Genomic DNA, 14614 nt, shown 5'->3' with positions numbered 1-14614 from the left:
TTCCATTCAGGCTTAGCATTAAGCTAGCAGAGGCATTCTAAAAATGGTTTGGTTGCTTTCAAGACAAAGCGTGTAATTCTATTTATTTTATGTGTAGTTTGACAGTGAACCTAAACTGGAAGTAGCATTAAACACCATGAAGCCTCTTTTAAAAAAAACTCTATGTAGCCCTTGGAAGAACAAGTTTAGAAGCCCCTCTGCTACACCAAGATATTTCTGCATGTGTCGCTCAGTGGAAAACCATGCGAAGTCAAAATCTCAAATCCCAACGCACTCACCTCGACATGCCGGAGTAGTCGGCCTCCTCCTCCTCACAGCGCTCGTCCAGTACCTTCAGGGCCTGAGTCACATCTTCCTCCCACATGGAGCCACAGATGCTGCCCGGATCCGGGTCTGGGTCTAGGTCTGGCTCCGGCTTTGTCTCCACTTCCGCCGGTGTGTACGGAGGCAGGACTGTTTGGGGTCCCTCCTCACAGAGGGACCCCGGCGGAGTGTCTATGGCCGGTGGCGGAGGGGGGGCCGGGTCCAGGTCCTCCTGAGGCTCCGGGGTCTCCCGTGGGTCAGGGAGCTCGCACAGGTCCGGGCGATCGGGGGGGAGAGGGGGGGCACTGCCGAAACCCGTGTCCTCGCTGACGCTGCTGCTCAGCTCGTCGGCCGCTGTCGTCATGCCGACGCCATCCTGCAACGTCAGCGCATCGTACATCACCGGGGAGGGGTCAGCAGACTCTAGACATTCATTAAGGCCTTTACTTAAGAAACTGCATCATCTCAATGATCCAAGGGGGACATCAAAGTAACCATTTTTACTTAACTTCGTACGCTAACCTCTCCCTCGGGAAACCCAAGAAAACGAGAAGGGATCAATAAACAGAAGGCAATATTAATCTATCACGGAGAACGGCACTCGAAATTGCACCCTGGTGCCGATAAAGCACATGAGGAAACGACCCCGGGGGAAAAAAAAGACATGAATGACATACTTTGAGTGATATTTTCAGCACTTCATAACGTTACCGAGTGTGCCGCAGTCCATCCCAGCTAAATGGGAGAGAGAAAATTGGTAATTCCTGGAGTGATTGCCTCCTGGAATAATAGTAAAAACTAGTTATTCTTGAAAAAATGATGACTGGCTAAAAGAAAACTTTCATTCTGTCTTGAGCTTACTGGTATTCTGCACTAACGGTGGAAAAACGATGAAAGAAAAATCTCAGTATAAAGTCAGATGTGATTTCGAAAGCTGCTACACACAGTGACATCGCAAAAAGTGAAACACAATAATGCCCCCTGAACCTAATAATGGGTTGTGCCACCTTTGGCAGCAATAACAAAAATCAAGCGTTTGCGATAATTGGTGATGAGTCTTTCACATCGCTTTGGAGGAATTTTGGCCCACTCTTCTTGCCAATTACTTTTTCACATCGGGACAGGTAGTTTTGGATTGTTTTAACCTGGAGTACGGTGCATACAGTTTTCACAATCTGTAGAAAAACAATAACAATTTGTAAAGTGGCTGGAGTACCTGTTGAAAACACACGCAAGCACAAGTGAGAACATGCAAGCTCCGCACAGGATGGCCGGATCCTAGAATCGAACCTCACCCTCAGATCTATGAAGCAGACATGCTAACCACTAGCCCACTGTGCTACCCTGACTTACTGTATGATGGGTGATAAAGCAACAACATATTTACATTCCATAGCCGTGACATGCAAACAAATTTCGTAACGATGGCAAATGATTCCAGACAATCAAATGAAAGCACTTGTTTTTAATTTTTTTTTTTTTGGGCGTCCCATTAAAAGTCTAATGCATTTAGCTCGGCCAGTGTGGCAGACGGCCAGTACATCACGAGGGAGCAACGGGCCGCTATATTACAGAAAGCTTTTAGAAAGTGGCCGTCCTGCAAGGGAATGAGCCAGAGTATTGATGGGTTTTTATCCGTGGGGCTCATTACACTAAGAGCTGCGGCTGTGATGTCCTTGGGATGACATCGAAAGCTTTGGCTCCATTGGGGAAAGACAAAAAAAGTTGTGAGAGCGTCCGGGAATACCCGCTCTCGTCATTCATTTATGTTCATTTATGTGCAGGAAAGGTGATTTCTCCGAGTGATAGATACATACGGTTCACATCGTGGCCATTTTTGTCCAATTGGAAATGGATGAAAATAACATTTTTAATTCTGTTATTATTCACTGAAATGAATCACACTTTTTTTTTAGGTTTGATTCTAGATTCAAGCTTAGAAAAGTTTGGTTTCATGTTCGTTTTCAACCAAATGTGATTTATCAATTTTCGGACAAGGGAGCAATTTCCTATAATTTCCGAAAGAGCCGTTTCATTGCTTACTGCATGCACTTCAATGTAGCAAATGAATGACACAATTTTGATTTTCAGCTCTGTTGAGAGTAAATAATGACATTGTCATTGAAGATGTGGTTGCTCCCTCTGCTGGCTGCAGAAAGGCTGTAATACTAGCAATACTGAAAATACACTAAAAAAATATATATTTTTAGGCTGTTTTACAACCTGTGTATTGTGCAAACAAAGTGTATTTTGAAGGGTTTAAAATAAAAATGTATGTATGTTTTGTACTAACGGCAAGCACTGATAAGTTAAAAAGCTTAATCAGTAACCAAAAAAACGTGCTGAAAAGGATTTAAAAAAAATCAAACAAAAATGTTAAGAAATTTTATATATAATAATATTGAGTATCAAGTGTATTGTGATTGTTGACCTTTGGATTATTTTGACAAAAAAATAATAAAGTCTAATTTTATCATTCAAATATAATGACTTAGATAAACTTTTATTTTTTCTCAACTTCATAAGACGTGGCCAAACTGTCTCTTTTTAAAAACCAAATTAAGAAAATGTTTTCTTGAGCACAAGCAACTAATCTGACTTGACGAATTTTGCCCTGTGAGCGCGGTCAAGACGATGCAAGAAAGGTCAGAGCAGAACACAAGATATATGCATACATGGAGGCGTCATAGTTAGTACATGTGACAATTTTCAAGTGGGGCAGCAGTGAATGCCAGTGAGTGTGTTTCGTTAGCAAGTGAGTGGACTCAAGCCCACGTGTCATACTCACACATGCGTTCCGTGGCGGTTACGGCGGCGGTGTCCAGTTCACAAGTGTTTAAATGGGGCCGGGTGAGGGATTTCTTTCTTTTTATTTTGTGATTATTGGAGGTGAGCAGTTACAGCTGACCTGAGGTGAGTCTTTTTTTTCTTGCATCTCTCCCCCAAATCAAATGCCGAAGCCCCACCACACTCATTATCACCCAGAAAGGGGAAAAAAAAACAGAATAAGGAGAGCAAGCAGTACCCACAAACGCCGCCAGAAAGAAGAAGAAAAGCGTAGAAGACAGTAAAAGCTGAAATAAGTGAGCAGCCAAGCACCATCCCGACCAGAGCCGTCATGATTGAGAAGAGTTCAAGTGAAGGGTTGAAAGAAAAAAAAAGGCAAACTAGAAGGCCCCCCAAGAGCACCACAATTTGTCATTGCTCCCCACTGATCGCACCTCAGGCAGCTGGCTGCTGGTGCTGTCTGAGCGGGCCGTCTCCAGCACGGGGCTATCCGGCCGTGGGAAGGGGGCCGGAGGGCGGAGGGGCGCCAGGGCCGAGGCCTCCTCAAGTGGGCCGCCGCCCGACGACTCCTGCGACTGCTGCAGAGAGTCCACGTGGTTGGACGCCATGTCGTCCGTGGCCGAGTCGCTGTTGAGCTGGGGAGAAAGGTGGAGACATTTTCAGGGAGGGTAAGCCGCTATAGTCGGAACACGGGGATTGTGGACCAAAGTACTGGGACGTGAGGCCTTTTCAACCACAGGAAGGAGAAATGGAAAGAAGTTTTAGCTCTTCTGAGATTTTGATTTTTTAAAATTAATTTTGCTTTTCTATTTTATTTAATCATTTGAATAAACAAACTTTTTTTTTAAATCAATTATCTCATTCAGGAATTAAATGGATTTATTGTACAAACTATAACAGAAATTACTTGTATTATTACAAAATATTTACATTTCTTACATTGGTTAAAAAAAACTACTGAAAAATAATTCATCATCTTTCAAATAAACAATTTTACATATTTTAGGTACAGATTAAAAATGTATTTTAATTGCTTCATGAATCACTTAAATCTTAAATATTCCAGTTTAAAAATGTGACACTATTATAAGAAAATGAACTACGCACATATTTTATAATATTTAAGTTATACAATGTTAAGAAAAATAATGCCATTGAAAAATAATGTAGTGTAATGTCATTTATATATATATGTTATTGAATAAATTGTAAAATATACAATTAAAAATGAAATTGATTTAGAATAAACCATACTCATTTGCCAATCATGAAATGATGAGATGTAAAAATGATAAGGAATTGCCATTCTGTTACCAAAATAAACAATTATGATCAATTTCAATGTTTCAAAAAAATAAGATTAGTTCATGATCGATAATTAAGTAAGTACAACACAAGTGACGATATACATCTCAATCACTTCAGGGCACCACAGTATTTTTAATCAGAAAGGAAATTTACTTCTACAATTATTACGATGATTATTTTTTTTAAATGTTAATGTTTTCAATTGCTTAATGTTTAATTGTTTTAATTTCACACTGTTTCAGCTCGGGTTTCTTTTTCCAAGTGATACATTCTTAATGTGCAAAAACTAACACTTTCACGCATGAATTATGATCAGCTATAGCAGGATTTTTTTTTTCTTTTTAAAGATTCGTTCATGGACGAGAAAGCAACTTTTGACTAGCTGAAAAGGGTAATGTTTTGTCATTATATTTTTAAGATCTCCTCGGGCTACCACGCCTCACTTACCGGCCAGAAAGGGGGGCAACAGAGAGTTTTAAAGAGGGGCGAGCTACAACCACAGCAGCAGAGGTTCATAGAAGGGGGACCACCAGCCAAGAAGCAAGCAGCAAGCCCCTCGCGTCCACACAGATCCAGCTCAACACACACTCTCAAGCACATACGCAGGTGTGAGGAGCATGGCAAGTTGGGGGATGAGACGGCAAAGGGGGGTGTGGGGGGTTTGTTCTTATGGACCCTGATTGGAGTGCGACTTACGCGGCCAGAGCGGCTGAGAATCTGGCTAGCGCTCAGTACCTCCTCCTCGGACGACTCGTCCGTGTCCTCGTGGTTGGTGAGGTTGAGGCTGGGCGTGCTGCTGGCATACTGGCACTCCTGCAGAGACGGCGTGTCCCCCTTGTCCATGCTCTCCAGGGACCGCCGCCGGACACCCCAATTGAAGTTGTCCATGCTTTCCCCCTGCGGGACGTCCGCGAGCACAACAGTGAGACCGAGCGGAAAATAGGAAGCTGGCTATACAAATGCATGACACTTACACACACACACACACACACACACACACACTGCGTTTCACTATGACACAAACACGCGAGAAACTAACAAAATCAAGATGAAATGAAGCATAAATGTGATTTTAGACCAAAACATAGACACAGGTACACCATACGGAGTGCAAAATCCACCTAAAGCAGGGTACACACATACAGATAACGGAGCCCATTTTCTGATTTTGCGAATTTTTTCGATCAAAGGCAGCGAAGATCTGATTATTGCATCTCGAAAAGATTATCCTAAGGAATGATCCTGTGCTCCCTGTGGTGTGTTAAGAGTGATTTTCGGGGCTGGCAGTTTGACCATTTGCAATGGCTTGTGTGTGAGGTCCATGCCAAGTTAGGCCAAGGCACACGCGCCATTACGGAGACGTCAAACAGAATAATAGCCCATTAGATTGCTGTTGCCAGACACAAACTGAATTTTTGTACAACGCGTCAACAAGTCATTCAGCGCAATAAAAAGACAAGGAGAAGAGTTTCCCCACTGCAATGGAGTCGCCCCTTAGCCAAACAGTTAGCTTAGATGGTTCCATTTTTTTCTTCTAGTTCGACTCTCTTCTTCTTTGTAATTTCCATCAGGTTGGATGCCCCGTGTCACTGTACTGCCTCTCAGAGGTCAGTCGTGGTAGTACGTCATACAAGATTACATGCGGGTGTTCGTCATGGCAAGAGAATTTGTGAGCTACGGCAAATTTCAAGATTTCATTTTAATGTTAAATTGGAGTACATGTGCACCCCGCTTAAGCTGTTCACAGACTTACCTGCAACTCCTTGTGGCAAAAGAAGAGAAGGAACATGGGTGTTATAAAACACTCTGGACAACTACAATACATGGTAAGTACAAACATGGACACACTCTTCGTGTGGGATAAGCAGATTAATTGGACTGAGTCAACATGGAGGGAAATTGGATGAGACACATTCCCAGAAATCGATGTCAGGGAATTCCTAGTATGCCGGGGCTGAAATTGGGCATTGCATTGATTTGTGCAGAGCTTCTCACCTCTGCGTCCTCCAGCTCGATATCTAAGAAGTCAAAGTCCTTAAAGACGCCAAACTGCTGCTCGCTGCCCAGCTCCTCTGCCTGCGCCTCTTCCTCTTGTACCACTTCCTCCACGGTCGGGATCAGGCTGGTCTGCTGGTCGGCCGAGTCCAGGTCCTCGCTGGATGAGAAGACCACCTGTGTTGGTAGGTGAAAGGACACAGACAGAGTTGTACAGGATCCCAAAAACGGCATGTGAAATTGACCGAGATCTTGCTGGAAGGATGAGAGTAGGAGAGGAGTCTTACAGATGGATTTTTGGGAATGCCAGACTCCGGACCACACAGACAGAGAACATTCATGAGTCTCTCTCTGGTTCTTCTCTGTAAAGACAAAAAAACAGGAAAAATTTCAAATCCAGCGGCTCCAGGGAGGGGGAAAAATGTCCAGCTTTTTCATTCTTATACCTGAGAGAGTTGTGGCCTCTTCCAGCTAACCGGCACCAGTCCGTTGGAATTGGATCCGGAGGATGTGGAGGACGTACTCCTGGTGACGGCGTTCATCTGTGGTTTCCCGTTCCTGCCGGCCGCCGTGCGCTGATCGCCATACTTATGTCCAATGATGGGAGTCTAGAGAGGCACGAGTATCAGTGAGCCTCGCTTGCGTCTCCCCAAAAAACATTTGCCTTTAAATGCCACAAGATGGCGGCAAAGAACTACTTTTATATCAACTGAGACAAGGATTCCCCCCCCCTCCACCGAATAACAGAGGATAGGTTCGTGAGTGTTTCAGTAGAAAAGTGATGAGAATTGATAGCACAACAGCATCAGCCAACACATCATGCAACCTGTGGCCTGACTTTTTTTTCTCTTCTTCATTTCAGTATAGAACAGTGTGAGCACTTTAGCTGCATCGAAACAACAGAATAAAGACATTCACCTCTGAGATGTCAAAGTGGAAGTCCAGTGTCTTCCCGGGCAGCTCCTTGGAGGAGTTGTTGAATATGCGCGTGAAGGCGATTTCTGGCGAGCCGCACGACTCGCTGCTGTACGAGCGTTGCACGTCGTCGGGCACCACCAGGCTGGCTGAGCGGGACACCACTAGCTTCAGAATGTTCTGCGCCTCCTTCCAGTGTGGGCTCTGGAAAGAAAGACGAGAGAGGAGAAGCAGCTGAGGGCAGGTGAACTGAGTTTTGGGTGGAATTTAGGAATGCGAAGGAAAATATTTTCACCGGCCGCTGCGCCTGGCTCACATCGGTTAAAAAAGCAAATCAGTACATCAGTGGGATTAGACATAAAAGGGCGAAACTAGTATAGAATTAGCTCAAGGAGGTCATTTGAGTGCAACAGTTTTATAAAACTGTAAAACAGATGGAAATGTTACAAACAGGAAACCAAAAGTTTTTGGAGGGAAAATGTATGTAAAATCCAACCCCCAAAATAAAAGTAAAACAGGTGACAAAAAAAATTTAAAACATCTGGAAAAAATACTGGAAAAAATTAGGCACAATCAAACAAAAATGTGACAATAAATGGATAACAATACTGGCAAAAGGCTGTTGGACAGCTGATAAAAATTTATGACTATTGAATAAAAATAGAGGGAAAACAAAACGACAAAAATTCAGACAAAACTAACAAAATGGGAGAAAAAAAACAAAAATTGAAAAACTGAGAAAATTTTTAAATCAACTGCAGTATCTGACAAAAATGACAAAACTTGACAAAGAACTCAAAAATTATGACCAAAAAATCTACATTACAGCTTAAAAAAAAAAGCATCAAACTGCAATTACAAGTGAAACATATGATTACAATTATAATATAGTAATTGGACTGAGTTCTATTGTAATGTAATTGCTGTTCACAGTACGACTCGGTCCATATCCTCCTGTAAATCGCATACTGCAAAGACACTAAATGAGCATTGGTCACTTATGCCAAAAAGCGTTTTATTTCTGTGCAGTAGAGGCTGACCTGAACGTATTTGCCTATGATCTTCATTATCTCCAGGTTGAACTGCTTGACCGGGGCAGCCGAAAGGTCAATATGACTCAGCAGGCTGTAGATGATCTGCAGCAAGGACTGCTGCATGCCGGGAAGGCCCTTCTCCAGCAACTGGCAATACAACACTCTGTTAACCGCGAATGCACAGGGACACAGGTGGGTGGAGGCGTTTATCGGCGCACCTCAGCCAAGTAGGTGACCAGATTGAGGGTGATGTCAGCGAAGGCGTCGTGCACGTAGCGGCACACCACGTTGATCCAGTTGGCGCAGTCGCGTGAGTAGCTGTGCGTGCTGTACAGGCTCATCATGTGCGCCAAGTTGGAGAGCGTGGCCGACTTGTCGTCAGCGCACAGCTTGGCAATCTTGTCTGCTGTCTCCTTGCAGAATGACGTGGGACTGTCAAAGTGCTGGATGAGGTGCGGCAGCAGGCACAGGATGTTCAGTGGGAAGCCTGGGGGAGGGGGTAGAGGCATGACAAATACAAATTAAAACACAGGCTATAAGATCTTCCCCTAAAGTTGATAGACTGATCCATTTTTGTTCCCCTCTAATATAATGTAAAGTGGGCACAAAAGTACTGACAACTGGGCCAAATGGAAGAAATTCCACCCCTGTGAACAAATTCAGTAAAGACCCAAGTATCGGATGTCTCTCAAAGATTATCTTGGGCAATTATACTGTGATGTGTTTCATATGTAAATATATGCAATAAAAATACCGTTACACATATTTAGTGGTTTCATGGTTTTACGCCTACATTCGTATAGGTTAATGATAAACTAGGGTACCCTTCAGCATGAATAGGAAATAGGTTATTGAGACTACGGCATATTCCGACATGCAAATCGGGGTTATGTCAGAACAACTGACAAATGTGACAAATATCGGACAGCAAAAGAAAAAAACTGACCAAAACACAAAGAAATGAACATTGACACAATAAGAAAGAAAAAAAAAAAGAAAGAAAACAAAGCCTGGAAATCCGGACAATCTGAACATTAGAAAAACAAAAAGCAATTAAAAAATGGAAAAAAAAATATGAGGGGGTTGAAAAAAAGTGAAAAAAAAATGACAAAAAAGACTTGGACATAATTCAGGCAAAAACTGACATAACTGAAATAGAATACAGTACACAAAAAATCTGACCAAAAAAAAAAATCTTCAAAAACAGCTGACAAATAAGTAAATAAATAAATAAATAATGGATAAAACATCCCCCAGTGTCTGACAAAAAGATAATCAGGCAAAAAAGAATTCCAAAACAAAAATCATATTCAAAAACAGGGCGAACGGGGATTGGCTGTTTGTGATTGCTACGGAAGTGAGGATCAAGTCGACTTGCCTGCCAGTTGAGAGGGGTCAATAAGCGCGTGCCTGGAGACGCTAATGAGCTTGCTGAGCAGTTGGATGGTGAGGTCCTGCGTGGCCGTGGACGTGAAGCCCTTGAGGAAGAGCTGCAGCAGTCCCGGGAAGCTGTACCATTTCAGCTTGGCCTGGATCCTCTCAAGATGCTCCCTGTTGTCCTCCCGCTCCAGAGGCAGCTGGCCCAGCAGCTTGTTGAGCAGCCGCAGTGCCAGCAGGTACTCAAACTCGTAGTCCGACTCCAGCAACGAGGCGGCGATCCAGAACACCGTGGCCATGAGTTTGGTGGGGTCCACTGGGGGGTCAGCGTCACGACCCGGTCCGCCGCCGGAGCCCGGGTTCCCGCCGCCGCCACCCAGCGCTGATAAGCTGCGCGTTCGCGCTAGGTTACCATGGCTACCCCCGAGGCGGTCGGCCACATCCAGGGTGTTACTGCGCCGCCGGTCTGCCTTGCGCTCGCCCATCAGGCTGGCTCTCAGAGAGTTACTGCGGTTGTGCGCGCAGTTGAACAGCCCGCCGCTGCTCAGGTTCAGCTGGCCCGTGCTCTTCCTGTTGGCCGCAAACTTCGGCCCCAGCAGGTGATCACAGGAGGAAGTCCTGACCAAAGTCAAATGAACATAAGCGCTGAGAACATGAGCCCAGCATGAGTACACGGGAATTAGAGGACGTACTGTACTAAGGCAGTGAGGAGGTCATAGTTTTTGACTGTGTCCGCCAGTGTGTCGATGCCAGACTCCAGGGTGAGAAGAAGTTCGATGACAAAGCCCTGAAGAGACAAAAATAATTCACGACAAATATTTGAGCATTTAAGCCCATGTACAGCATTCAATAAGCAATACAATTTGGAGTCAGAAATTTTCTGTAGCTTTGCTGATGACAGTCTGTCTAAATGAAGTTCCTCTCCTCACTTAAACAGGTTCTTTGTACCAAAATGCCACCAGATGGCACTAAAGCAATACATTTATATTAGACATACCATTGGCCTGAACACAAAATAGGCCGGTTCCACTACAACAAGTCAGTAAGTACTTTCTTCTTTCCGAGCTTCAAGTCAAATAGGTCCTGACCTGAGCTTCCTCTCCAGGGTCCCCCACAGTCTCGACTAGTCTGGAGAGGATGTCGGACAAGGTGGCGGGCGTGAGCGGCTGCTTGAGCGCCCGGAATATCTGGAAGGAGCGGCCAGCATAGTGGCGAGAAGAGCACGAGAGCGCCGTCTGCAGGGCCACGTCGCTCAGCAGAGAGTCGAGCTGAAAACCTAAAGGGTGGAACACCCACCAAAAATAAAAGAAAACAATAAGTTGACCTTCGCGGCGAGTAAAAACCAGTACAGCAAATGACTGTTGATCGAAACGGATAAAGTAAAATGCTGTAGTATTCGTGATTTTTTTGTGTGTAAAGGATAAATAATAAATGAATGTTATTATTATATTGTCTGTGTGTGTGGTTTTGCTTAACTGTTCGTGTTCAAATATCTGTTGGGTTAAAACAAACATCAAAGCTAATTTCACTAGCCCTTTTATGGCTTTTTTCATCTTATGTTAGCATTAAGCTGGCACGTTTGTTTCATTCAATATAGTGGGGGGAACAATAGAACCGTCATATAATGGGGGAACACAAACGCTTATGATATGCCGTTTCATAGTTGTTATGTTAAGCGGAAATGAAAACACTGATCAACGCAATGGTTGAAAAATGATATTATGTGATATATGATATTAAAGTGTTCTAAGAATGTGTGACGTTACCTGGAGCCAATGTGTGAAAAGCATTAAAAACGATAACTGCTATAAACCCCAGATTTCTAGGATATTGCTGGGCAGACACTGTCTGGACAAAACGCACCAGGCTGGGAAAGATTGAATACGGTCATGACGTGTCGGACGAAGGCGCTCAGCTGCTCAGCGCTTTTGATGTTGGGATTCTTAGGTGACACATCCTCGTGGTTCCAGAGTGGTCCACGCTTCCTAACACACATACAAAGGAGGGATTTTTTTTGTTTACAATACGTAAATTAAAAAAATGATCCCAGGCTAAATTTAACTATCAAAGACTTCAAATATGGCAAAAAAAAACCCAGTTTAAAAAAATGACAAAACTTGTCAAAATACATAATCCAGCAAAAAAGTAATTAAAACAAACCCAAAAAATGGATACAAATCAGAAAGAAATGGGGTAAAAATTGACATAATCTGGCAAATAAAAATATTAAAGAACCTGATAAAATATGGACAAGCTTAGACAAAAAGTACCCCAAACAAATCTGACAAAAACATAAATATTTGACAAACCTGACAGAAATGAGCAAACGGCAACGGCACTCTGTGATAAACTGAGAACACACACCTGAAATTGATGAAAGGGGTGTTTCTCACCTGGAGGTGATGAACTCTATGAGCGCTTTGACCTTCTCGTCCTTCTCGGCCGTGGCGTCCACCTCGCTGAGGATGGACGGGGATGTGTGGGACAGGTGGGACAGGGACGAGCCGCCGGCACCCAGGCTGATGCTGGATGACGTCGAGCTGGAGCTCAGGCCCGAGTCCGTCACTGGCGACGGCTGACAGTCGGGCAGCAACTCTTGCATACCTGCAGCCACAACCACTCGTTACATACACCTCCACATGCACGCACGCACGCACACACTCCAGTGACATTTGTAGAGTAGAGACCTGTGAAGTGGAACTCAGGCGGGGGCGGCTTGACGGTGAGCACCCTGGGGTCGTTGAACTCCCTGTTGCGGAGGAGCACCATGGCCACGCCCTGAACGTTGCTGTTGGCGCCCTGCACGATGAGCAGGTGCAGGAGGAGGCGCTTGCAGTGCTCGTACACCTCTGGGTGCTGATGGTCAAACCCTAGCAGGGGACACGGGAAGGAGACGGCGGGTTTGTCGCCATTAGCGCCAAGCCAGACCTCGAGCGACATCGACAAGCGAGTTACCTATAAAAATGGCATGCAGCAAGAGATGTAAATAGGCACTCCACTCCACTTTGACGCCGTGGTCCACAATGAGGTCGGTTAGTAGGATGACGGCGATGTTACATCTGAAACACAACAGGAAGTCAACTTGAACATTCTGACTTTTTTTTTTTTTTTTACTTTGACCTCTACAGCACTGATCATAGGCCTGATAACATTTTTGTTTGCTTTAATGTTTTCCATTGTCACATTACTATGCATTTTTCTCGGCTTTGTTATATTTCTTGCATGATTTTTGTCAGTTTTTCACATATTTTGGCAACATAACCCGGATTTGTACCAAATTCATAACATGCCAATCTGTCACTTATCTCTTTACTATTTGTCAGGGGAGTAACAAAAAATGATTTGAATCGGAAAATCGGTTTTGATTTAAAAGATGCGGATGCATCGAATCAAATGGAACTGATCCACTTTGAAATATATCAAAATACGTGTCAAATCGAAATCCCACTTTTTGCCCAACTTGTCATGTTTTGTCATATTCTCGTCTTTTAGGCCATCTGGAATACAGCACACATTTATTGTGTATTTATTCCTCATGATGTGTGAGGTTACAAGTAAAGATGTTAATTTGTTAAAAAATCGGGAGAGGTGTACCCCGTCAAGAGGACGTCGTGCATGGTTAGATGCCTGGGTGCCGTACCTGTGCAATGCTGCAGCAGGGGTGTTGGTCTCTGGCAGGTAATCCACCAGTGGGGACCAGCAGCCGCCCGTTGGGGGGAAGGGGAGAGGCTCTGGGCGGTTGTGATCCATGACTTTCAAGCGCCAGTTGGCATAAAGTGGCATGGAGTCGCCTGGAAAAACAGATTGGTGAGCAGAGCATTTTAGCATTGAGGGCCGCGTGAGTTTGGGTGTACTTTTCTCTTCTTCGTAGGAGCCTCCTGAACTGCTGCTGTAACGAGACTCCAGGCGGTGGTGCTGGCGGTTCAGGTTGGTGTTCAGACCGCCGTAGATGTCCAGGTGCGTGTAACTGCAAAAACACAAACTTCACAACTGAAATTCCAATACTTGTGTTTCTGTAATTGTAACATGACAGTGGTGGCACTAAAAAGTGGAATCAAGTCAAGAAATGCACTAATGCAATACTAGCCACTGTGTAAAATGTACTTTTTAATGTCTTTGGGGTCCCTGCCCACAAATCAACAATAAAATTAAACCTGAAAAACCAAGTTTTTAGTTATCTGCCTATTTATAAAAATGGGACTAATTAACAGAATTTACCACCCACAGATTGAGCCATTCCATCTGAGAGCAATTAAAAAAAAAAAAATCAAACTATTTAAATCCATCATCAGAGAATACTTTGTACCTGTCCTCCATGTTAGAATCTTTGACCTTGCCATCATGATGACCGTCATGTCCTGGCACCATTGTGTTGCTGCTTGACGTCGTACCTAGGGACAACACAGACACAATGTGATGTGACGTGACCTGACCTGACCTGGCGTTACAATTTGTGCTAACTGCCAGAGGTCAAACACTCATGCCGCTAACCTGAGGCGACCGAAGGGATCTTGTAGCTGGAGCTGATGCGGTAGTAGGGCGGGTTGTCCATGTGAGCGACGGCCGAACTGACGGCATCCGTCAACTCCAGCTCGCTCATCAGCTCTTCCAATAGCTGCATAGTCTTGTCTCGGCCCAGGTACACCACCACTCGCTTCACCTGCAGACACGGGAGAGGGTCGAGTCTTGGGGGAGGGGGGAAACACGCCCGGATATATTGCAACGTGTAAAAATGAGACTCACGTAGGGCAGGAGGCTGGGCTCGCTGTTGACTCCGGACATGCTGATGAGGAAGTGCAGGATTATTTTGAGGTTCTTTGGCCAGCTGTCTGCTAAGGTGGTCCACACGTTCTCAATCTCCGACCAGGCAAACTCGTCCCCGTACTACAAATTAA

The 14614-nt window shown here is 44.4% G+C and overlaps 1 protein-coding gene across 13 annotated transcripts in view; it reads right to left on the bottom strand.

The window, feature by feature from the left end:
• fryl (furry homolog, like) overlaps window positions 1–14614 on the bottom strand; it is an 82065-nt gene that overhangs the window by 19402 nt on the left and 48049 nt on the right. For 8 of the 13 annotated variants that reach the window (XM_019896573.1, XM_019896570.1, XM_019896575.1 and 5 more), the window contains 22 exons: window positions 14463–14603; window positions 14211–14379; window positions 14026–14110; window positions 13574–13686; window positions 13360–13510; window positions 12675–12778; window positions 12407–12589; window positions 12113–12323; window positions 11583–11704; window positions 10808–10995; window positions 10412–10506; window positions 9721–10337; window positions 8561–8829; window positions 8349–8489; window positions 7312–7512; window positions 6840–7001; window positions 6681–6755; window positions 6394–6570; window positions 6152–6160; window positions 5095–5295; window positions 3525–3725; window positions 279–679 (listed from right to left, as the gene is read on the bottom strand). In XM_019896573.1, coding sequence (XP_019752132.1) covers window positions 279–679; window positions 3525–3725; window positions 5095–5295; window positions 6152–6160; window positions 6394–6570; window positions 6681–6755; window positions 6840–7001; window positions 7312–7512; window positions 8349–8489; window positions 8561–8829; window positions 9721–10337; window positions 10412–10506; window positions 10808–10995; window positions 11583–11704; window positions 12113–12323; window positions 12407–12589; window positions 12675–12778; window positions 13360–13510; window positions 13574–13686; window positions 14026–14110; window positions 14211–14379; window positions 14463–14603 — 4016 coding nt within the window. The remainder of the gene's footprint in view (window positions 1–278; window positions 680–3524; window positions 3726–5094; window positions 5296–6151; window positions 6161–6393; window positions 6571–6680; window positions 6756–6839; window positions 7002–7311; window positions 7513–8348; window positions 8490–8560; window positions 8830–9720; window positions 10338–10411; window positions 10507–10807; window positions 10996–11582; window positions 11705–12112; window positions 12324–12406; window positions 12590–12674; window positions 12779–13359; window positions 13511–13573; window positions 13687–14025; window positions 14111–14210; window positions 14380–14462; window positions 14604–14614) is intronic. The other 5 variants (XM_019896564.1, XM_019896566.1, XM_019896577.1 and 2 more) reach the window with 2 other exon arrangements.

The sequence above is a fragment of the Hippocampus comes genome, unplaced genomic scaffold (assembly GCF_001891065.2).
Source record: "Hippocampus comes isolate QL1 unplaced genomic scaffold, H_comes_QL1_v1.1 scaffold22, whole genome shotgun sequence".
NCBI classification, from domain to species: domain Eukaryota; kingdom Metazoa; phylum Chordata; class Actinopteri; order Syngnathiformes; family Syngnathidae; genus Hippocampus; species Hippocampus comes.
This window is presented reverse-complemented; position numbering and strand designations above follow the sequence as displayed.